Here is a 25252-nt window from a genome sequence, read left to right on the forward strand (position 1 = left end):
TGGAGCCTGCTGATGCAAGGTTTTTGGCCAGAGATCTGTTTCAATAGAAAATTTAAAGAAACAGGCCCACAAAATTGAGGTAACCTGCCTAATTCATTTGCAGGAGGAGAAGCAGTAGCGAGGGAGTGATACGTGTCATTGACCCTAGGCGGCCGTCCACACCACCCATGCCACGGCCTGCATCACCACCAATCCAGTCGCCCCGGCCACGCTCTTCTCCCAAAACACCACCTATGACACCCCCTCGCTCCCCTTGTGCCACTCAATCACCAGATGAAGTTGATGACGATCTGGACGACGACCGTGAGATGACGCCGCGAGGTCCCCGAACACCGAAAGAAGAGGAGCCAGATGAGCCAGAATCACCAGCCAAGCCCTCTCCGGTAAAGATGGCACAGTCAAAACCAGCTGCGCCAAGAACACCCCCAATGATAACCAATGCTGCACCCATTCCGACAATCCAGACAGTATCTGCAGTGCCACCAGCTGCCACGGTGATTCCAATGGAACCAATTGGAGATGGCCTCATGGAAGATGATGACCTGTATGAAAACATCACTCCCGACACGTCTCCTGAGCATTTTGAGGCTGGTTTTCATGAGGAAGCTGACATGATACCTGTCGTCAACACGGAGGAGGATGATGATTTTGAAGCTATCTCCAGTGAGGATGAGCCTTATCTTTCAGACGAAATAATGGCAAGTCTGCATTGCTTTCACCTTATGCATGCACTGATGCACGCACTCTTAAGCAGATCATTGTAAGTTTCCGATGGATTTTTCCAGCTGACACTGAGGGGGATCATGAAAACATGAGAATAATTAGACAGTCTGAATTTGCCACCTGAATGGTGGCAACTTTTTTCTGATTGCCCTAATATTTGCAACATTATGGATGTAAATAATGTCCACAAATCAGGCAAGAATATGGCATCTGAAATTTTGGTAACCATTGTACATTGCCTCTAGTGGTATGTAGTTGTGCTGCAATAAGGTCTGAATAGTTGAGCAAGTCCAAAAAATCAGGTGGCAACTGTCGATGATCACAGGACAAGGTCTTTACTTTTTCTTTTTTTTTTGTTGCATTCTTAAAGTGTTAAGAATGTGCAGGATAGTTGTAGCTTATCAATGGAGAGTCTTCTCTTGATATTGCAAAGGGCTTATTTTATTGCTATCTGAAGAATTAATGTAAGGGTCCTGGTTTGAGAAATAATAGGTAATACTATAGTCTTGTACAAATAAAACTGAAATAGTGCTTAGGTAGGAAACTTTATTGCTATCTGATGAGTTAACCTGAAGGTCCTGGTTTGAGAAATAATAGGTAAAATAGTCTTGTACAAATAAAACTGAAATAGTGCTTAGGTAGGAAATGTATATGTAAAGTTTACTTCCTGGCTTTCGGTTCATATTGGTGGGTCTCAAACCTTTGAAGTTTATGGCATCGTTCTAATATTGTACAAGCCGTGCTGGTATGCTGCTCTGTTTGGTTCATTGCCATAAATACCTGATATTGCTTCATCATGGAAATTAAACGTTGTATGGCATGTCTTGATGCTTTAACGCAACAGCCGAAAAGGAATTGTGGCTCTTACTGTTAATGCAAAGGAAAAGGAACATAATGTTGTAAGCACAAGGACGTTAGTTACTTCCTTCCCTTAAAGGCCCTTACAGGGCCCTTTCAGTGGCTCTTGAAGTTGTGCTTATAGTGCTTCATGTTGGTTTTTATTGTCAGCTAAAGACATGCAATAGCACCAAAAATCAGCTTGTGTAATCGGTAGCATTTCGAATGAGGAATGAGAACAGGAACATGCTCTCAACCTAAAGTTTAGGGACGTTCCATTGCCGATTTTGCGCACGCGATAGTGTGTATTGTTACAGCCAATACCAATAGTCCATCACGTTCACCTAGAAGAACCTTGATGCCATATTTGCCTGTTCATTGTAACTGACTTCTGTGAGCGTTGGTGGTGCTATTGCCATGATTCATAACAACAAAGTGCCCGTTTTAAGCAGCATTAATGCCAATTAAGGTCTGACAAAAAGCAGGTGGTATCTGTGCTCAGAAAGCATAAACTCACGGCAAAAGCACCCCCAGGCACACCAACATTTGTGCATTGTTTCTGAGCACTGATTTTCTTCAGGCTTTTCTTGCTTACCTGCTTGTCTTTGATGTCATGTGTGCTCCACATGCTCTCCTGCCACTCACAGTGCACCCTAATTTGGAATGGCTAACTGCTAGGTTGGACCCAGCGATGCACCTGGAAAGGGCCATCATCATGGAAATTAAACGTTGTATGGCATGTCTTGATGCTTTAACGCAACAGCCGAAAAGGAATTGTTGTTCTTCAGCGTTTTCCCAACTGCCTATATTTAAGGAAAAAAAATCAAAAAGAAAGAGGTTGGCTGTGATAAACAGCCGACATTCAATAGGAAGCTTGCAAATTTCAAGAACAGACCGATCTTTCCATGAGCTTCACTATGCCACTGCTGGCACAAAGGATGCTGGTAGTAGTTGTTCTTAGCAGGTTGAAGGGTAAATATAGTAAAAAAACGCGTAAATTCTTCCTTTTTTTTTTTTTAGTATCACAGATTAGCTTAGCCATCGCTATGAGGCAGGGATCTGAAGATAAAAATATTCTATAATAGGGAGTTGAGGAGATGCACCTGACAGCCTCCTCATAATTTGCTAAAAAAAATAAAAATCGACAGTAGCATGCTCCTCTCAATTCTCATGATGGTTGCTTTGAACCTGAGTGCAGTGGGAAAGCAGTGGGGTGTACAGGTATCATGGCACCAGCAGGGCAGATGCATCTGCACTGTGGTGAGATTTCTCTCTTATCAGAATCAGTACTTGTGCTCCTAAAATGGTTGTAATGCTTCTTTGTGGAAGTGCTTCTCTTCTTGTGCACACAAGAATTTTGATGGAAAGAGTAAATAATTTAATATGTACATTAGCTGACCGATTTTTCAGACATAAAGGGGTCTGTGAAAGTGTCAGAAAAATTTAACGGTTGAAAAAAATTTAGAGCAAGAACCTAATTTTAAAGCATTTTACACCGCCAGCAGTCTGAAAGCTTGTAGTGCATTTTCTGCCTGGTCTTGGGATAAAGTGTTTCAAAATTATCTTGATTTTTTTTTTTTTAATGATGTGCTTCCTGTTTGGTACAGTCTGATGCGCATTCTCCAGTGCGGTGAAGTTCGCAAGCTGCACTTCAGCATCTGTGCAGGGTCTTTCTATATGCAATGGAAGTGCATGAGAGAATTTGTCACTAGTGGTTGGCCGCAGACAGACATGCCATTTATGATTAGCCACTGCCGTACCAGCCGAGTGCACATGTGCATTATCACTGACTTGATTTTCTGAGAGGGCCAATGGTGCTATTTGGTGACAGGTGGCATACCTGCTGTCCTAAACATTGTGGCTCATAAAGTTTGATTGCGGCTTATAAAAAATTGTAGAGATTTTGATACCACGAACTATTGAAACCTACTGTTTGGTGATGAATCAAAATCACTTTGCCATAGGCTCTGTATAGTGGAGTTCACTGTGTGTAGATGAGGAGGCTCGCCCTATGAGCGATGGTCAGGAAAGTGCACGACGCTCTTCCACTCTGCAATGAACAAAGGCGCGACAGCAGGGTTTGTTAACTTTCCAACACGGCGCAGAGAAGTCTCCTTAATTAGATCACCAATAAACATAGGTTTCCCGAGATACAGGACAGTGCGACCGTCATGGCACTTACGGGCAAAGGGTCACCACAAAACTGATTGAGTATGCGCGCCCGCTGTGCTAGGGCTAACTGGGTACCATTCCACCAAGCAGGAGAACGCGAAGTCACTGGAGCAAAGGTTCCACGTAACCAATTCGTTGTGGGCCTGTGAGCATCTGCCGCGGAGATAAGTCGCTCAGCATAAAAGAGCTCTGGTGGTGAGGGCGCCCGGGGGGGCTGCCACATGGGAGGCCAATCAAGGTGCGTCCCAGTGACGTGTGCTCGTGCGGTGACTCGACACCGGGAGGAGAATCATGGTTTGTGCTGGAAATTAGCTCCAGCATGCTAGCTTTGTCCACCATGTTGCCCCTGGGGCGGCGGTTCCCGAAGATTGAGCTAAGCACTACACGTGAGCAGGGCTTGGGAATGCACCTCGATCCCCACAACTGCTGTACGGTGCAGCGGTAGGTGACAGCGCTGAAACAATGAGGTGGTACTTGAGTTGTTTCATGTGAACGCCAGAAAGAGCAAATTACGATTTTGCCTGTTGAAACCATACTGCGGAGTTGCATTCCCGGTACGGTGAGAGTCGAAGGGAGTCTGCGGATACGTCTTGGTTCTCAGTTGTGCTGATAGCTTCCTTGTCTGGCAGAGTCTTGTTGCTGTGCATGCTCCACAAGTATACTTCAGTAGTGCCGCGAAGAACTACGAGTCACCATTTTGTAGAGCTGTGATGAGCGAGACAGACATGGCTTGTCAGTAACAAGGTCCTGCTTATTTCTCAGAAAAAAAAAGGGGGGGGGGAGGCATTGAGCGGGCAGGTGGAATGTGCCAGAGGGCAAGAGCTTTAGAGAGAGAGGAGAAACAATAGATATGGAGAGGAGAGCAGAACAGTATGCAGACTTCATGTGAAAAGAAAGAACAAGAAAAAGGAGTAGGAAAAGGGAGCTTGGCACTGAGTGACGATTGGCACCATGGATCGTATCGTGTGTCCGTGCACCTGGTCTGCGTCCTTGAGGGGATCCTTGCTGCAGGGTGGTTTACAGGATTTGTTTATGATTGCAGGGTATGATCATTTTGTGAAGATGTGGAAATGGAAAAAGTTGACATGTGAATGGCATGCTTGCTATGGAAAACAGTCACCAGCTACAGGCTCTTGTAGTGCTTCACCGTCTCTTATGATAAACTCGTGATTTTCCGCATTTCCAAAATAGACATAGCATGTGCATTGCTGCATCAATAGAGAGATACACACAATAAAAATTGCACATTGCATTGCACTTTGGGAGAAAAGCTGTGCTGGCATAAAGCGACTTTCTTGGTGTTGTGGATATCTCTTACAAGCAGTGCTAATTGGTGCTGCTCTGTGACCAGACACTGTGCAGAGCCTATTAGGCTTAGCAGCCAAACACCACTTTGAAAGCTTACAAATCAAATCGTCATACCATAAAGAATGTGGCTAGTTATATCGCTTACGAGAGCTATATTCGTAACACAGTATACGCAGATTTTGTTAGAAAAATTGGAAAAGTAGAACAGACCATCCTGTGGTGCCTGAATTTTCAATTACCATTATACACCAGCTCTATAGGGCTCGTGGTGCCACCACAGGAAAGTTCAGTTAATCAAGTGAGTTGAAAAATTGGAGTCAGAAAAATTGGTAGGCTTGCACATATCAACTAATCAGGAATGATGGTGCATGTACTTGGTTTTAACTTATCATTGGATACACAGCAGTTGATGATTCTTCGTTCACGGTCTGAGGACATGTGCTGCGTGGGGATGCAGTGGTATCATGGTCTTGCGTTTCTTGAACGGAATAAATACTTTGATAACAGTGCCGGGGCAAGTACTGAAAGCAACTCCCCATGATGCTTTATCCAACTGAAAAAAAAAAGAAGGGGCAGAAAGACAAAGTACAAGCTTAGTTTATGTAAGGCCTCATTAACTCCAGTTAACCCCCTCCACACAACTAGTTAAAAATTAAATGCCATGAAAATGCTTTTCCTTTATTACAGGTCTAGTAAATCTTTTGCAGACTCCAAATACATATAAGCATAAAATTCAGCTTCTGGGTGAAAATAAAAACCAAGAATACATGCTAAATGGCTTCGTCACTCAGTTTTTATTCAGCATCACGCCCCTTTCAGACCTTGATTTCACTATGATCATAGTAGCTACTGAATGCATGAGTGCACCTTTTAGCTGGTATTCACTATAAGTGGCTGATTGTTTGGTCAAGTCAGACTCATTGTAAGCAGTTTTTGTGAAAAATACTGTAGTCAAGTTAAGTGGCAACCACATGGAATTTTTTCCAACAAATTCTTGATGCAATATTGTCCAGCATTGGCACATTCATTTTATACCGTGTGATTATCACACTCTTGTGATGATTGCCAAATGTTTCACGTGGCCACTGACCAAAGCATGGTCTGTGTGTTGGCATGGCTGTCAAGTAGTGCAAAGTGGATGTGCTGGCACATGGCTGTGACACCATGCAAAAAAATGCATGCATTAGAAATGCGTCTCATTTAAAGCACGAACCACATGGAATCTATTTCCGAAGTATTTTTAGTGTGGTGTTGCCTCGCGTCAAGTGCATCCACTTCATGCTGCTTTCATGGCATGTCACCCATTTCATGACCCCAATTGTGATGTCATTATCATGGTTTAATGCCTACCTTGGGCATCTGCAAAAACATACTGTAGTACAATTCAGCTGAAATTTCATGGTGACTTAAGGGCTGATCCTACTTACTTAGAAAAGCAAAGATTGTACATATTAAATAAGGGTAATGACTGCTTCTCATGATACATATTTACTTACTAACTGAAATTAGTAATGGTAGCATTAGTAAGTCACCAACTTAAGAAGGTCATAACTGGGAATAATTGAGCTCAAACGGTCAGGCTGCTGGTAGCCATTACTAATGGAGCAGCAGCTGTGTGAGCAGGTTCAGCAGCCAAGTGGGGCTTAATTAGTGGGGGCACCACTTTCAAACCTATAATTCAGTTTTCTTTATTCCAAAAGCATACCCATGGGCAAAAAAAATAAGAGAAAGACAAAGAACAACAAATCTTTTTCGTGTTTATGTACCATATTCGTTACAGCATTTCATATTACGTCGTGCATTTACCAGGAACATTAAGCTGTGGGTAAGTACATTGCACTGGACAAAACAAATGGCTAAGGACAACAATGCATCGCACAACACAACGAGCATGCTACTGTGTACCACATCTTAAAGGGCAACTGTATTGGTATTTATAGCCATCTTTTGGGGATAGCATTGGTAAGCACTAATGTGGATCGCATGAATACGTAAGGTTATGCGTGTAAATTTAGGTAACAATGTGTAAGCACATCTGCACTGTGAGGTAGCACACAACTGTTAATACAAAATAGTGGAAAAACAACAAAAAAACTACTGTACTGAAACTTGTGCTGAGGTAGTTGTTAAACCCCAAATGAACCATGAGTGAGGTGAGGTATTTGGTTTTACTACGGTAACCTCATGATTAGTGTATTATTGCATTTACAACCTGTGAACCTTTTGAATTAGTAAATGTGCAATAGAAGCTTTATATGGTCAAAATGGAGATAGTATGTGATGCAGTTACTTTTACTAACATTTAGGAGTGCAGATCAATTGAAGAAACACTTTCCGTGTCGGAATTGTCAAGCTTTGTGAAATACTAATTTATTCATGCCTCATTGTTAATATACTTTGCAGAAATAATGGGTTATGCGAGAAGTATTTGCTAGTTATTTTATTGAAAAAAAAAATAGTGGTAGTAAACTCGCTTGAAGGAAATTCATGGTGGCTTGTCAGCAGGATCAATTCGCTAGATGGGCATGCAGAATGTAGTAGAGATGAGTTGCACAGTGCAGTGAAATTGCACTATGAGAAATTGTATGTCATTTTAACAACATGCTACAATGAATGATTTTTTTATTGCAAGCTGATGAGACATGGTCAGTGCGAAAAAGGCCCTGTGGCAGCGAACAAATTTTCGGCAGCCTTTCTGCTTGAGCAAAGTTTTCATAAGGTGAAACTAAACCCCTGTCAGACGGGAAAATTTAGTGGCACTTTGAAACTCTGTTAGTGTCATTCACAGACTGTCACATGAATAATTTTAATGACGCTTCCTGTAGAATGCACTCACCAGTGAGTGTGTTCATTGAAGTGTGTAGCCTTGATAGCGGTACAGGCCCATATAATGAAGTTGGTAAAATTGGCAATTTGCTTAGTTATATACAAATTTTGCTATAATGAAATTCAACCTTTTATGCAAGGTACAGTCACTGCAATGGATCTTTCTTACATGGAAGGGGCCGCAATATTTTCTTAATCATCGGGCAATCTGAAAAAACAAATTTGGATGAGAAAAAATTCATTTTCGTGAATTTGAGAGTCGACGATGAAAGATATGTTTTCATGCCATGTCGACGATGTCTTCACATCGACGGTGCGAAGCGAAGCCAGCCATGCTTTCACGTCCACTTGGCCCCCGCTTTGATAGTGTCGTCCGCAGTGGGACAGCGCTATCATGAAAAGCGCTGGCTGTGGGGAGTGAATGTGAATGCTTTGTCGGCCTCTCGCTTCAACACGTCTTTGAAACTCGAGATTACGCAACCTCCAGTGCTTTAATATGCTGTGCAGGAAGACAGCGCACAGGATGCCATGCCATCTCAGCTCGCCCAGTCTTGCACACATGGCAGATTGCCTCTAAAACAGAGTGAACAGGCTGCGTATGCACTCAGCCATGCTGAGAGCTATGCGCAGCCACAGGCTAGAAAAGGGAACACGCATACACCTGCCCGATTGCGTTACCTCGAGCGAGCTCCCCTCCCCCTTTTTCCTTTTCTCGTACTAGAACATGGTGCTCATCGGACCATCATCCTCGGAGCTCAACCTCCCATGCTTTGAGTCGCAACCCAAAGCATACAGCATGTTGGGCGCGATAGGATCGTATCACATTTGGACTTTATAAGGAATATGACTCCGCTCCACTTTGGCAGTTGCTCTCGGTCGTGCAGTGCACAATTTGAGAGGTGCGTTTGAAAGTAGCTGCACGTCACTAAACCATTTGACCAGCTGCGTCGCAGAAGTTTCCATTTATTACCTCAGTATTTCTTCGCAGTGGCATTGAAATTTCGTTATATTGAAATTGTGTATAAACACACTTCGTTATATTGAGGTTCAAAGTACATGGGATTCAATATGCAAAAAGTTATAGAAAGTTAAATACTTCGTTACATCGAGAATTTCATTATATTGACGTTCGTTATTTGACGTTTAACTGTACTTCACAAATAAAATAATACTGAACGTAAGGTTATAATTGATTCTAAAAACAGTTTTCTTTTATTTCAAATGTTATAAGCATCTTCGAGCCATTTTTCGTGGAAACCACCATTCTTCCTCTGCTAACGAAAGCCGTCTTGCCTTTAGGCACGAATGCTTCGCCACTTTCAGCACTTATAAACGCAGTGCGTCGCTTGAGTGTTGGATGCAATGCGGTCTTGTCGTGACTTGTGATGGTTTATCATGTTAATGTTATTTTGCAAATGTTGCTTAAAATAACAAATAATGTGCTGGCTGATTTACCCATCGACACTGCCTTCAATCCTGTGCTTTTCCATCGCCGATGTGCACATGTGCACTATCTAATGGCCAGCGCCAGAAATGGTTTGGCTATTGACAGCAGGGCAGAGTAGACGACACGTGTGGGTAGCCGGGAGCAAAATCAACATGAACACGAACTCATTTAGCACAATTATGACACACTACTCGCTTGAGTGTTTTGGAACAAATCGCAGTTGTTTCAAACAGTACTTAGCTGAGCTGCAGCCACATGACAGCCGCCTGTGCCAGTGCCTGTGCAGCCACATGCAGCCGCCTGTGCCAGTGGTCTTTGCGGTGTCGCCCCCCCCCCTCCCTCCCCCCCACCTCCCTGTTACACTGTGCGTGCTGACGTTAAGAGCCTGCAGGCAGTACGTCAACATCTGCTGACAACCACTTTGGTGTTAGTGAGGACAGTCAAATTATTCTGCTGCCACACTTCAACAACATGATGACCCTACCCTTTCACCGATGCGGAATTTTTGCTGCTTGCTCTTATCTGTTATATCCCTTCTCAAAAATACAGTACGCATGCTTGCTGCAGGAAATTTCACGACAAAGCTCTCCATATTTGAATATTGATTTATAAAGCACACTTTTCCCCGGAAAAGCGCAGAGTTTAAGTGAAAAGTCGTAGCATCGAATCAGCGTATTTGTTTACATTGGCATGTACAGCTGCCGCTCGTTGTTCGCCTCAGATGTAGTGGAAACCATGCAAATAATGTCAAAACGCTACAAAACACTGATCTGCACATATGAAAAGCGTTGTGTTATTCTGATACACACCAGTATATGCAGCCTGGCTCCTTTGATCTTGGTGACTAGGGGACCGTATAGTATGGTGCGTTACTGTAGATTTTGGTATTGCTGGTCCTCACTCTTCATATATGCTTTGTAGTACATGTAGTTTGCATGTTCAATAAAGCAATGTGAACTCTATGCTCGCATCATGGCTCATTTATAGAGCAAGTAGTTTTCATGCTAAAGCGCTGGTTGACACCGCTGGCTTCTGCCCAAGGCGGTTGTTTACGGTACTGTATTGAAGAGGCTCACACTTGTTGCCTATTTGGAATAATCAATGAACATGCACCTTAGAAATTAAAGTTTTGAAAGAATACTGTATCAGTCTATACTTTAGCGTTTCGCTTTAGTGCCACTTTCAACTCACTTCATGAAGCCTGGCTGACTGCAGTTGTGGTGCCTCGATGTCAGCTATTTTATTTCTCCCGGATTTTGTTAAGTGCTGCCACAGCGCAATGCAGGTGGATTCCAAATGACACTTTCCTTTGCCTTGTAGCAGCATGCTACCAAAGGGACATTCGCTTAAAGTGTCAGTAAATCTTTTGTCTGACTGGGGTATAACATTTTCTGTTAAATCATAAACAATAAGTCTTGAGAGAGAGAAAAAAAAAACAAAAAAACATACCTAGCTCAGAAATTGGCGAACAGTAAACAAAACATAAGTGTCACATTAGAGTTGCTGCAAGCCGTAAATCCAGGGCCTACATTAGGTGACGGCTGAGGCTTTTGCTGCACCTTCAGCGAAGAGTTGGTGTGGCTATGTGCTTGCATGATCTCACTGTATCTGAAGTGGGTTCTGTACGGGCGTAGAAGCATACTGTTCCAGTTATGATTGTGTTGACCATCTAGAGCTGCCCTATTGTGTTTAATTAGCTCTTGGACTTGCATGCATCGCTGTGCTGTCGCACGGCGGCCTGCATTCGCATCCATTCCCACCTGCCTGGTGGTGCTGTGGTGTTTGATGGAACACTGCTCCCACTTTCTTCGTGGTCTTAGCAGGCTTTCTTATATGACCATGTGTACATGTGTTGCAAAGATTGCTGTCGTGTCACAAGTTCGCATGTGACAGCCTGATGCGCTGAAGAGATGTTCAACAATTTCTATGTTCATGACAGTGGGTAGCATTCGCTTCTGTAAAGGCTTGTGATAAGTTGAAAGTTTATAACACTAAATAAGGCAAATAATGCGACTCGAAGGAATGATGACGCAAGTGATCAGGGTGTCGTGATGCGTGTGTACTCACCAGGTACCTTATGCTAAACGAACGATGTATGCCGTCAACCCTCTCATTTTTGAAGGATTCAAAGGACTAAACTTGTTGGCACATGCAATGACAAAGTTGCCACGAAGTAGCTCATGCTGCGTGGAAATTTAGTTATGGCGATGCTGTCGACGAAGCTTGTCGATTATGTGACTTGTCCGGCAATGTCCGATATATTTTGTGCTTACAATGGTCCTTTTTCCTGCCCTGCTATTTGGCTACCCAGGAAAACTTGGCAGCCTTTATAAAACTCTTGTCCACAGACAGTGTTACCTTAATTGCAGGGTGCGAATGGTGAAGTTTGCTTCAGCTGTCAAGATCCCTTGAGTAATTTGTTTTACAACAAAATTTTCTTTGCCTACCTCCCATGGTTTGGCGCGTTGTCGTGGGTCTCACTGATTAAAGTGTGATGATTCTGGAGACAGTGTATTAGTAAATAGGGCTGACTAGGCAGACTGTTATTAAAAATGGTGACTTGGTAGGTCGCTCTTAACGCCAATGCATAATATGTTTCGCCGCCTGGGATTTAATGTGTTTTGCTGTTTGCGCCAGTCTTGCATGATAAAGAGCATGAGTGAGTTGATCCTGGTGATGCGATCGCATTACAGTTGCTGAGGTGTAGCAAGTTCATAGACTCTTTCTCTCTGTGTGGTTTCGGTTTCTCACTGAGTAAACATAGTGGGGTGTCTTGCTCAGTTTAGGTGCAGAGAGGGAAAGCTCGAACATCTGTGTCATTAGTGAGGAGGAGTTTGGAGAGGACGCACTTGTGTAGTAACACTGGTTAATATATCACAGATGGTGTTCGTATAGTTCCGTGCAACTTTAAAGAGCATTTACCAATGTCTCGATTGGGTGGTGCAATTGGTAATGTCTTTCCAAAGAGTTTTTGATGCAATAAACATCAAGCATTGTATTTCGTACTTCTCAGTACATATAATTGTATTTGCAATCCTGCCTGCACTGCTAGACCACCAGTGTTTCAGTATTGAGAATGGGATGGAAGCCATTGAGAAGCTTTGAGCTCACTGATTACCACAGTCTGTGGGATTTGCACAGTTTTTTCTTCTGTGTACTATTGTGGGAAATTTGGTGCTGTCGCGGCTAGGCACTGGGTAGGTTTCTGCACCAGTTCTCCAGAATGAGGTTGCAGCTATCGTTCCCATTCGATGGCCTCTCATCACAAGCGGTGTGCAAAGCAACCAGTGATACTTCAAAGCTCAATGTTCAAGCAGCTCCCAAGACAAGGTAGCATTCACCTTTTGCTTTTGACTATAATTTCAAAAGTGGGTCTGTGGACGAGAGTTTTTGGAAGCCTGCAGAGCTTTTCAGTGCAGTCAGCTTGCAGAGAATTGGAAAAGGTTTCTTGGAACCACAAGTATGGGGGTCAATCTGTATTCAGTGCGACCACTCAAGCACATGGCCACCTCCATGGGTGTCCCGACACCACCATGCAGGCTCACGAGGATTGGATTTTCATTTTTTGCTGCATGATTTTCATGCTTGCAAACAATCGTTAATTTGTGCTACATTCAAAATATGTTTTTTGATACATTCTTGCTTGCAAAGTTCTTAACAACTTCTTGTTAGGGAACTAGTGAAAAAATGTTGTTCTGCCTTGCAACAATTTTTCTGAAGCAAAACTGGTGCTGAAATATGTTTGTGCAGTTTTACTGATTTGCTCCTGCAGGTAGCTTTAAGTTTTTCGTTGTGGGGTAAACTTCATTGAAACAGTGTTTCTTGAGCTGGACTTGAACTGTGCATGCTAATAAATAGTGCATAAAATATAGCTGATGTCTGTGCATATGTAAAGCAGAGTGCCATCACAAACAATCAATAGCACAACTTAATTTTGTTTGGGTATTATTAGGAGAAGCCATTTTCCTGGCCTCTGCTTTATTGCTTTGTATTCATTATAACAAAGAAATCATTGTTTGCTTATCTTGGAAACTATTCCGGTAGCTTTTCCTTTCATTAAATACCGTATTTACTCGCATGATGAACACACTTTTTTTCCTGGAAAATATGCGCCAAGTTGGGGGGGTGCGTTTATTATGTGTGGTAAAATTTTGAGCGTTTTTTTGTTTTTTTCTGCGCCCACCTCTAAAAAAGCCGCAGTTTCGCCCGAAAGGCGAACCATCGATTGCGATAGCAAATCCGTAGAGAGCTATATGAAATAAGGATAGTAGTTTGATCAGCCGTATAAACTTGCAAAGTAATTTAAACAGCATGGTGTCAGCGCGCACAGGCAAACATGAACCAATCACACGCGATGACCACGGACACTCACTGTCGAAACGCCGGTGTGTGGAAGCGCGGCAGCAACAGCGAGCGTAGTGACCTTCGTGCCGTGTATCGCTTCTACGGAAAATGAGCGGCGATAATGGAGCACGCACAAAGGCATAAGCCGCCGTCGCACGTAGACTCAGCCCCCGAGGCAGATCGCTTTCAAGATAGGGCGCGCGTGGCCGCGCAATGTGCAGTTGCTGCACTGCCTCCCTCCCTCTCCTCCCACCAGCGCCATGCGCGCGACGAAATACGGCGCGTTTCCTCCCCGCTTCTCTCCCTCGAACGCGGGAGATAGAGCCGCAACCGTCGGCGCTGACGGCAAAAATACGCCTAGAGTGTCCATGTAACTGCTATCACAATAAAGGTAGGAGACACACGGTACAATTCGGCGTCCAATACGGCGTCCGATACAATCGTACTAGCCGGACACCATATTGGATGGCGAGTTGTACTATGTCTCTCCTACTTCATGGCAGCAAGTTCAGGGTGCGTTTATTACGCGGGAGAAAAAAAAAAAATCCAAATTTTGACGACTAAAGTTGGGGGTGCGTTCATCATGCGAGTGTGTTCATTACGCGAGTAAATACGGTAAATATATCACTGAACACAGCTTGTATGCTTGCAGGCTTCTTTCATCTTAGTTCTTAGATTACCTCAAAGAGCACTACTATAACATCTATTTTAATTATTTAAGTTGCCTTTAGGCTTGCTTTGAGTGAAGCTGTTGCCTCTTGTATAAGTCATCTCTATTTTAATAGTTTTAATAACTTAAGACTAAGAATAGTGCTCATGAACATAGATTTGTTCAGTGCTACTGCATGGTATTAGAAGTATTTCTGTAATATTTCAGGTTGGCTATGATGATTCTTGGAAATACCTGTCACCTTTTGATCCTTTCCAATGTGAGCTCTCTCCTCTGAAGGTAACTAAAAGTCATGCATGCTCAAGGTAGTTGCATGTTTAAAGCAGTGATAGACCTGTTCACTGACATCATGGGTGTATTTTTTTTTTTTTCCTATTCAGTATTTTAAAGATCCAAGCTTAACACCTTACGAAATAGAAAAAGCCAGACGAGGCGAGATGTCGGCTGATGTGTCAGAAGAAGCCCTGAAAGTGTTTGACAGCTTGTCAGCATTCACAGATCGAGAGCATACTGAAAAGTGAGTTTTCTTTTGCATGTATCATATTTTGTAATCTTTCTTGCTTTAGGTACTGCTTATTTTTAACGGCAGCTTTATGGCAACAGTGATGGCAATGAATAATGCAGTTCGATTTTTCGTTAAGGTTGCAAGAAATTTGGAGCCGGGAAACTGCATGGTGTACTTTTGATTGCTAGTAAAAAAAAAAAAAAGGGGCAATTGTTGCCACATGCTTTAAATCTTTTAAATCTTGTTTTGGCATAGCATGACGTGTGATTGAATCCAGCCATGCATTCCCAAGTGAATGTTCATTGCAATGATAGATCACACATTGTAATATGCTTTTTAAAATGTCTGCCACAATGTGTTGCTCTGAAATCCCAGATGTGTGCATGCTGCGGCAGCTGCAGATGCATGTAAGATCGATCCATTGGACACTTGAGTCTATCCTGTATTTTACAGCCAACCATGGCAAACAAATTTAGCACAAATTTGCATTAGTTACGTGGGAGTGTGCTGCCAAAGTTTCAAAACCTTGCCTTGCATAGGCGAGAGGAAAGAAAAAAAGAAAAGGGAAATGGTTAAATGTAATCAATGTTGCTCAGTATCCAACTGTTAACTTTTTTTGGCAATAACATAAAATGCTGCCCACTTTTAATTTGTTGCTAAATATTTCGTGACTGTTACCCCATCACTTTATCTTTGAGAGTTAACCGAAATATGATTTTGGCATGAAAGCAGAATTCTCTCTTCCATATGGGAGTACTAATGTATTTTTTCAGGGGAAAAAAAATTTCGCAGAAAACTGATAGGTATCATGGACCTTCAGCAATCATTCAGGAAAATATAATTTTTTCATCAAATTAAAAATGGTCACCGGATATACACTGTGTCCACATGAAACCTCCCTGATATCAAAAAGAAAAAAAAATCCCTCTGTGACAGTGATACCTGCAGTTTATACCAAGCCTTACTCGTCTTAACGTCTGGTGGTGTCTGTAGAAATTAACATCGAAATCGTTGGACACCAATGGGTGATTTTGTTTCCGAACACCACATCACACATTGGGCTCTCTCTTGAGGTGTTGTCATTTTTGGTATTTATTCAGCACCTGAAACAAAACAAGAGGAATCGTAAAAAAAATAAATAAAAAAATACTTTTTGAATTGTTTTACATGATGCCACAAGCCTCAGGTTTCTAAGTATCATAGTTTTTTTTTTTTTTTCGTTTTGAAATTAAGGAAATTTCATGTTGTCACCCTGTACATGGCTGAACTTATTTGAACGTTCTACTCTGGTAGGGATGGGGGGGGTTTAACGCTGCGCGCGCCTGCTCAGGTTCCTGTATCTTGAAAGCCATCTGCGGCGAGGACAAAGTCCTCCCTGCGCTGTGTTTTCGTGGCTTAGTTCGTGTTCATGCGAATGGCGGCACGAAGGTCAATTTGCTCGCTGCTGCTGCTGCGCTTACTCACTACAGCATTTTGACGGGTAGTTCCTGCGGTCATCTCATGAGATGCGTTCATGTTTGCTTGTACGCGTGACACAATGTTTGTTAATTGAGTTAGTATGCCTATGTTTACAAGTTTATATGGTCGATAAAACTACTATCCTTACTTCGTATAGCTGTCCACTAATTTGCTATCACAATCGATGCTTTACCTTTCGGATGCAACTGAGACTTTTTTTTTCTGTGCACAAGGCATTTAGGGGTCTCTCCTAAGCTTTTCCTTTATGGTGGGCTCAGAGCAATGCTGGTCAGAGGCGCCGCCACGTGATTTGGTGCGCTGCTGAGAGCGTTGTCGGAGCGCGGTATGTTCGAATTAACCGTCGCAAATGCTTGCGCATTCGAATTACTGGGCATTTTCGCCCATTGGAATGCACATAGCTTTGATGGGACCACAGCGGCAGTACGAGTAAACCGGAAGTTTGAATTAAGCATGTTCGAATTGGCGAGATTCGACTGTATTTACACGTTATGAATATACTTCGCATCGTGCAGTGATTGGTTTGTTATATTTTCTTATGTTTTATTTTTCCAGGTGGGTTGAAGCAATGGAAAATGCTGCTGTCCATCTGAGTGCTGATGCGCTGGTTGAACTCTTTAGGAACAAGGAACTAGAGGGTAGGATCCCAAGTTGGTCTATTGTGGGCATGATTATTGGCCACTGAGGATTACTAGAGCATTCTAACTCAGTGTTGCTAACGGTCCAGTCCGCTCACATTTCCATGGGTTCAGGCAGTGCAGAGAACTGCATTAATTTGCACATTTTTAATAAGTGTGTGTTCAATAGACACGAGTGATTTGCAGTCACTTTGGCTATAAGATGACAAAGAAGCCTAGTGGACACACCATTGTGTTCCAGTCAATTGGATTGGCAGCAGTTCATTTCCTTTCCCTTTATCCTGTGCTAGCTTCAGCACTAGTTGAGGGAAGGTGTTTAAGGTCCAAAGTTGGTGCCCCTCTACGACTTGAGTGCACAGTAGCAGCATGAAAAAAGAGCCATTGTCCGGTAAAGAAACGCTTTATTCAAATACCAAGGCATCTGTTCGGGTCCAAGCCCGCACCTCCGCTCTCCCTCACACAACCAAAACATGTCGCTTTTCTCCTTAAACCCTCAGGTGCACAAAGAGTCACAAACCAGGCAGTCACACATGGAGGTTCCTAGCATTGCAACCGATAGCACCAAAACTTTCGTGACGAACACGGCATTGGTCAAAACAATGACGCAATCTACAACATGCAAGGGCGATATGTTCATTGAAAGACACAAGTCATCTCACTCTTCCCTTCGTTAGACACCGAGTATTGGCCTTGATGTCCTCCGGCACCAGAAGCTAGGTTCGAGCTCTCACGTGTACCCATAAATTGCCTGTGTCGTTCTCTTTTGTCTGCACATAAGACTGTGGGTTAGACATCTCCTGCAAAAAGCCGGCACGCCAGCTGCGAGAACGTTCCCGAGAAGCCACGGTTATTGACGATATGGGTGACTGGCAGAGACCTGCCCCTGCCTATGTTAAGATAACTCGGCCACCTCGTGCAGCTGTGGACCGGGTCGCTTGAATGCCCTGCACACAGTAAATGTGGCCCGATGGTTATCACACACAAAAATACCCATTGGTCGCAGCCGGCTAAGTGGTTGTGAAAATATGTTTCTCAAGATATTCTCAAAAGGCGCGTGCAGATGCCAAAGATTGTTCATAGGCGACAAGGCCTATGAACAAGCTACAGTAGCGGCAGAGAATGTTGACGTGACATCTGGGAAGCCCGGGGGCATCTAGCGGTAGAGGTGGCTTCAACCACACCCACTCCTCTTGTCTTCATGCCCCCTCCCCGAACGCTTACCATTCAGCTCGAACCGTCTTTCCTCTTGTTCAGAGCGAGGGTGCGCCGTCGGGCGCCTCTTCTGTGGTGCAGCTAACTAAGGCGCAGCTAACTAAGGCACATTTCTTTCCACACGCCGACCCGCGTCCTTCATTTGAAAGAAGCGTATACGACAGGACCATTACACGGTAATTAGTCGATATAGCAGCGTGAGAAATCGTCCTGCGCTTTGCAGCACTCACATAAACTGGGTAACAGCAACTCCGTATACCATATACTGACTGCAGCAGAGCAAGGTTTGCATTAAATCTGAGGCACCTGACGTAATGCAATACGAACTAGCCCATCAGTCTGTTCTTCTGTGGTACATGTTACAGGGAATGTCAGGAAATGAGTAGTTTCTACACATATTCACATGGGCAATGGCAAAGAGCTCTGTTCTATGTATAAACACTTCTAACACAAGAAACATAGATTTCTTTGCATGGCATAATTACATGTCATTAATTTTTTTGCAGGTGGCTAAATTCATTGAATATGACCTAGGTGGCCATATTCATGCAATTCACAAATTTTATTTTGCTAAACACAGTGCTTCAGTCTGTGTAGAGGATCAAGGCAATGCAACTCTGTACAAAACACCAACCTTTTCTAAAAATTTTTTTTACAAATTTTTGGCAAAACATTGTAGAAGGAAGTATTCTCAATGCGAAACAATATCTAAATGTGCTGTTGAGGTGGAAGTCCTTAATATTTTTTAAAAAACCTCTTGCCACAAATGTTTATTCAACGTTCCATAATATACCAAGGTGTCTGCATACCTCTCCAGTCTTTTCGCGGATTTTTCTAGAGGTTTTATGTTTTGTGGGATGTGACATTACCTGAATGAAGAAGTAGATTTTGATATCTTAAAACAAAACAGCACCAGCTCTTTGGTGCCAATTTCCCATTACTACTTATTGGTGATTGATTTGTGCCTAGGAATTTGGACATCCACTGCACTGGCCATCTATTGATAGCAAGTGCAAAGCAGTTGTGTCACACTAGAGGGGACATCCTTTCATGCACCCAAATCGCTAAACTGCCATAACGTATAGGGAATTCTCTAACTGTGTCTGGCCTTATTATGGAAAGCATAGCAGTTTGGGCGAGTTGGTATGTCATGACTTTTAAGCTTGTAGCGCAGCTCAGAACGAGCAAAAAGGAAGGTTGAAGGGGTAATGAGAAGAAACAGAGAACAGGGGGAGCGCTAACTTCCAACTGATGGTTTATTTCGTGACTCAGAAGGCTATTTATACATTCAGCGAACCATGTGACATGAAAAGACAAAAAAAAAAAAAAGAAACTGAAATAATTATGTAAAAACATATTCAGACAGCAAGTAGTGGCAGTCCGAGATACACCAATTCATTGCTTGATAGCATCAATGAAGGTGAGCTTACGCACGCATGGCCAAGACCTATGATAGCTTTCGCTTCAATTATTTCTCTTGTAAGCTGATTGTGGCTACGACCTAGATTGATGCATTCTTTTAAATATGGTTTGTAACCACACGTTTTGCAGTGCTGCGCAAGAAACCTCCCGGCTGTAATGTAATTCTTAACATTGTAGCTATGCTCGCGCAGCCTATCATTCAGAAATCTGCCAGTTTGACCAACGTAATGTTTTCCCTGCTTGAGTGGAAAGCAATAAACTACACATTGTGTGCAATTAACGAACTTCTTTTTATGTTATTTATCACAGCTAGGAGGAGCCTTCTTATTTGGATTTGTGAGCTTGCAAATCCTCATAAGTTTGTTAGGGGCAGAAAGCACCACATGATTATTTGCTCAATTGGCGAAGATTTTGTGAGACGGTCTGAATATAAGGGTTAACGCTTTTCCTACCCCAAGTAGTTGCAGGATTATCTTCATGCTGGTTGTCTTTTCTAAACTCTTAGAATCCGTTCTGCTAGTGACATTTGTAAGGACATGGGGTAGCCAGCCTGCGAAAGCCAATCACACTGAGAAACAAAGCTAGAAAAAACGGAATGGTGGCACGATTTTTTCAATGCATTATTTAGGCAAAGGTTAACAATGCCTCTCTTGACCAACTTAGAATGAGCAGAATAAAACAGAAGTAGTTTGTTAGCACGAAGTTCATAGTTCCAACACGTGTAAATATCGGAACAAGTTAAGTGCAGATCCAAAAATCAGATCGTGCCATTCTGTGGGAGCTCGTGGGTAACGTCAAGGGGGGCAAGGCTTTCTCTGACTATTGGCACCACTATGGAAACCTCAGCCTCACGGACAGCTGGAGAACACTGAATACAAAACAAAAAATTGTCCACATAACGAAATATTTTGAAAACATTTGTCTGTTTAAGGTTCACAGACATGACGACATCTAAGCGAGCTAAATATAAATCACTGAGGAGCGGGGCAATGCAAGAACCGATGAATACCCAATTTTTCTGCAAATAGGTGGTATCATTCTAAGTAATAAACGTTGATGACAAATATAAGCTCAAAAGTTCACTCTGTTCACCCCCGCTCACCCTGTTCTCCGGTCCTTTTCATTACCTCGTCTACCTTCCTTTTTGCTCGTTCTGAGCTGCGCTACAAGCTTAAAAGTCATTATTCTGGAAAGTTCTGGTATCCATGGCCACCTTTATGTAAGCCCCCCCCCCCCTGCCCCCCCGAATGAAATAAAAGTAGCGACATCCTAGGCTGCTCCTCCAGCTCTCTTCGCAGCTTTTCGCAGTTTTGGTTGCGGTGTGTGCATGAGCCCCATAAGATTCACATGCACACCAGTAGTGTAATTTATATGATTAACTAGCTTTGCATTTGTAATTTTGTCATGTACTCAGCGTTTGTGTCAGTGGTTCTTTGCGCAGTATCTTAGTGTGTTTAGGCTGATCAGAGGTGCGAGTACTGCCATGTTTTTGCACTATAACCTGCAGAAAAAATGTGGAAAATTTAACAGCGAAGTCATGGTTCAGATTATCTGCAAATTTTGCCTTGAGGTGAGGCTTCATGTCAGTATGCATGGCACTGACGTGAAGCCACACCTCAAAGCAAGGTTTTCCGCCATCTAAAGTTTTGTTAATTCCAAAGGAACTCCATCACCACTTGTTGAAGTTTCCCCTTTTCTTTTTCATGTTCAACCAATCTCCTCCTCTTTTCTGACCACCGTTTTGCGTTTTCGCTGGGTTAGCAGTTGGTGAATAGTGCATGTGGTGCCAGCAAACCGTAACTTGGTACTTGTGAGCAGTCTTTTACTGCACAGCAGCAGATTATTAGTGTTGTTGAGGAGGTGGGGAATAGAGCTACTGACCGAAGATACAGCATGGAAGAATCGTGCATCCATGAGACTGTTTTTATAAAGATTTGAGCATTGTTGTGTGCAGGTATTTCTGCAGGTTATATGCACGAATTGTTTCTTTTTTTTTTTTCGTTCAGGGTGTTGTAATTGGGGTTTTTGGTTTACACGAGGATGTGGGTTATATACGAAAAAATACGGAATTTGTTCTGCTGCAGCACAAGTGCCGTGGAAATCAAGCATGGTGTAGTGGTCAGCATTGTAGTCAACAGGGAGGACTAGTGCAGCCGAGATTTTCGCTGTTTTTACAGGGAGCCAGTGCTCGTTTGCCTATCTCTGTGAATTCATCCCATATGATTTCGTGTGCAGACCATTGAATGTAGTCACCTGTGTTCTCTGATGTATATGTGATTATGCTGTACTGTATTTAAATCCTTAAGCAATTGATAACAATTTATGTTCCAATCATGCTCCTTTCATGTTCATGCTCCATTAATAATAATAATCATGCTCCAGACTGCTCCAAAATCAGAATTGATCCACTGCAAGGCTGCTTCAAAATGGAATTTTACCTACACTGAAAATTTATACAAAATGGCTCTGGACTCTCACACCACTATTTTCATGAAAACCTTGTTCTTTCATCACATAACCTTACGCCACAGCATAATGCTCGAGCCTGCATCTGAGGATGGCTTTACTTTTTTATAAAGTGTGCTTCCAATGATTGAGAGACTCTGGCGGCTCTACACCACAATTACGAGCCAACGATGACAAGTGAAATAGCAAGCAAAGCTAAAATAAAGGCTTCTCAGGATTGTTGAATGCGGTGGCAAGAATATTTGTTTAGGAGCGTACATAAAGGTCTGACTTTTTGCGTGTGGCCCTTGCATGAGAATATATTAAAGGTATTATAGGATATGCAAAATGCATCTGCAAATGACTTAGCTACTGCTGGACACAATTTTAAATACTGATGCAATCTTCGTGAATCAAAATGATGTAGTGTTGTGATGAGCTGCATAACAATGTATTCTTCACTTTCAATCAAATTAATTAATTTGCTGAGAATTATTCACTGTCTTTTTAAGTATTGATTTTTTCGGCTATGTTTAATGACCCAAAGGTTTATGCAGTTGTCAAAAACATCATATTCATATGTTTGTACCATGCTACTTTTTACGCAGTCTTTTCTTTCGGCCTTGAATTGAAAGCAGGTGGAAGCAGCGAATTCCATTTTCAGGGCAGGCTTGTACATTAAAACACTTTTGAAATGATCAGACTTGCTGTCCTGGCCCAGCGCGTACCCATTAAACTGCCTGAACCCTGATAATCGTTGGTGGCCTATTGCAGAGTGTGACAGCTGCACTGTTTCACGTTTTTTTTTGCCATCGTGAAATGGGTTGCTTGCAAAGTGTCATGATTACGGGGAAATGAAAAAAAAAAGTATTCTAGTGATAGACTCAAAAAGCTGTATTAGTGGTTCAAAAAAAGAATTATAATTTTAAGTCTGCTCAGGAAGTTGTGTAACATTGTTAGCCATGATAATATGCTATGAAACTTGGGTGCTAAGGTTGGAATTCCTTGACCTGTTCACAGATCGGTGTATGTGTGTTAGGTGTTATCAAGTGCACCATGCATTTTTTGTTTAACCCTTTCAGGTGCAAACTGATTCTGTTGCTTTAAAACTTGCCTCAACCGCATTTCCTACATTTTCAGAATCATAAGAGGTGTACAGCTTCCAAATAGATTAACAATTTTCAATCCTTTAGTGTGTTTTGTTATGTTTAGACAATGTGGACTCCATGCGAAAACTCATACAGGAACATCAGATATGAGAACATCAACTATGTATTTCATGTATAGCAGGCTTGAAAAGCACCTATCCAGTCACTTGAAAATTGTGTCTGGTGCAACGAATAGTGAGAAACAAATGAAAGAAGTGAACCCGCTGACATACTCGCACCGAGTAAAAATGCCCAACCGTTTACATTCCCACCCGTTTTACTAAAGCATTTTGCAGATGTTATTCAAACTTGCACCACAATTCCAGTCAGAATTGTTTTAAGATGTATGTGAGACATTTTAAATGTCATTACTTTCATCAGTGCCTTTACTGTTGATGCACAACATTGGCATACACAATTGTGTACACAGCGTCTTGAAGGGTTAAGAAAGTGTTTATTATATTTTATACGTGTTTGCACCTTTTTCACTGCATTTCACTGGAAAAAAAAAGTTCATGTTAACGAGCAACGAAATGGCATGGCTAAGCAGTGCTGGTAGTATTGCGCTCGCCTATCAGTGTCTCCAGGATAGCACTAAATTAACATGATTTGCTCTAATGACAGAAGTCTTATAAAACACGTTCCAAGGGTTTACAGGTTAACTGCTATAGGGCTGGGCACTTCGGTTGGTAAGCTTTCCATTGCAGTTAAAAAATTTCCTTTAAAATGTCATGCTGGGGAAAGTTACTGATAGGATATCGTGTCCACCAGCATAATTGATATCCTGTGACAGTTTTATACAGACAAATTCCTGAAGCAGGAGAAATCGGCAACAGCAGAGTCACTGAAAAAGTCCCTGTGATATAAAAAAAATGTCAGCTTGTCAGTATTTGCTGTTCCAATTTAACTGCTTGTGTGCTGCATCTAAAGTGCATATGTATACCTCAAAAGGTGTGTGCTCAGAGCAAGCATTAAAAAAAATGCATAGTGCTGCACCCTCTGGCTGTCGTGTCCCTGGTGTTTATAAATTATAAAGTTACAGGTTGGCAGGTGTTGGTTAGTATTTGTATGTTCATTCATCAAATTTCTCTTGGGCCCTGTTCCAGTCTCCAGTAGTCCTGTGCCCTCATATACTGATGAAAAATAGCCTATCAGAAGACTAATCTGTTTCTAGTGTCCCTGCATCCTATCGGAATTGTTGGAAAGTCATTTATGTTTTTTGATGGAGTTGTATGTGCCTAGTCTGCACATGATGACGGATAAGCAGCGCAAAGCAAGATGTAGACAAGTGAAGCAAGTCGCATTTTTTATCCATCACCATGCAACTTTACCAACCCACCTAACTTGCTGCACTTGTCTGCACATGATTTATATGTTGAGATCATCAATGGAAGTGTAAACCGTGTATTTATTCCTCCTTTTATATTGGCAGCTGCAGCTAACACACTGCTGGATTGGGTTGAAGAGGGGCTTAGTGTTAAAGCTGCCCTGGGTCAGCCACAGCCGGCCTACAAGGTGCGGCATATGAAGGCGGGAATTCGCTTGGCTACGGTGCTTTTCCTCACCGGTGAAGAAGTTGTCGCCAAATTGCTGGTAAGCCTGTTGCTTGTATTTCATTTAGAGCCACAATATTTATGGTAATGCTGGCTAAATTTTAAGCAAACATTGACACATTGCAGCTTACAAGTTTTATAAGCCACTGGAGGTCTAATACATATGCTTAAGTGCATAATGCAGCAGGCTGGGACCGTTGAGGGAGTACTGGAACAAAGTTATTGCTTCTCGACTTTTATATTAATACTTTGATGATTAGTTTTGCACCAAGTAATGCAGTGAAATGAAGCCAAGGATGCCCCGACACAATGTATAATTAATGAAAACATCATTAATAAATTGTGACCAGTCCTGACTCTGCTTCAAAAGAAGCACTGAAAGATGGATGGATTCGAGCAGCATACTGCGTGATTGCAGCTGATAAACATATGACCTCACAGCTAATCACGTGGGCTCACAAACCAGTGACGTGAGGGAATGTGCCAGTTCAGTTGCCAGTCACAGAATTTGTCTGCTAACCACACG

General features: G+C 42.5%; 1 protein-coding gene across 6 annotated transcripts in view; it reads left to right on the top strand.

Moving 5' to 3' along the window:
• The window catches only part of LOC119436287 (protein virilizer homolog), a 259809-nt gene that overhangs the window by 60469 nt on the left and 174088 nt on the right, over positions 1 to 25252 (top strand). For 5 of the 6 annotated variants that reach the window (XM_037703092.2, XM_049656719.1, XM_049656715.1 and 2 more), the window contains 5 exons: positions 104 to 698; positions 14535 to 14606; positions 14708 to 14844; positions 16864 to 16946; positions 24606 to 24766. In XM_037703092.2, the coding sequence (XP_037559020.2) occupies positions 104 to 698; positions 14535 to 14606; positions 14708 to 14844; positions 16864 to 16946; positions 24606 to 24766 (1048 nt within the window). The remainder of the gene's footprint in view (positions 1 to 103; positions 699 to 14534; positions 14607 to 14707; positions 14845 to 16863; positions 16947 to 24605; positions 24767 to 25252) is intronic. The other variant, XM_049656729.1, reaches the window with a different exon arrangement.

The sequence above is a fragment of the Dermacentor silvarum genome, chromosome 1 (genome assembly GCF_013339745.2).
Source record: "Dermacentor silvarum isolate Dsil-2018 chromosome 1, BIME_Dsil_1.4, whole genome shotgun sequence".
NCBI lineage: Eukaryota > Metazoa > Arthropoda > Arachnida > Ixodida > Ixodidae > Dermacentor > Dermacentor silvarum.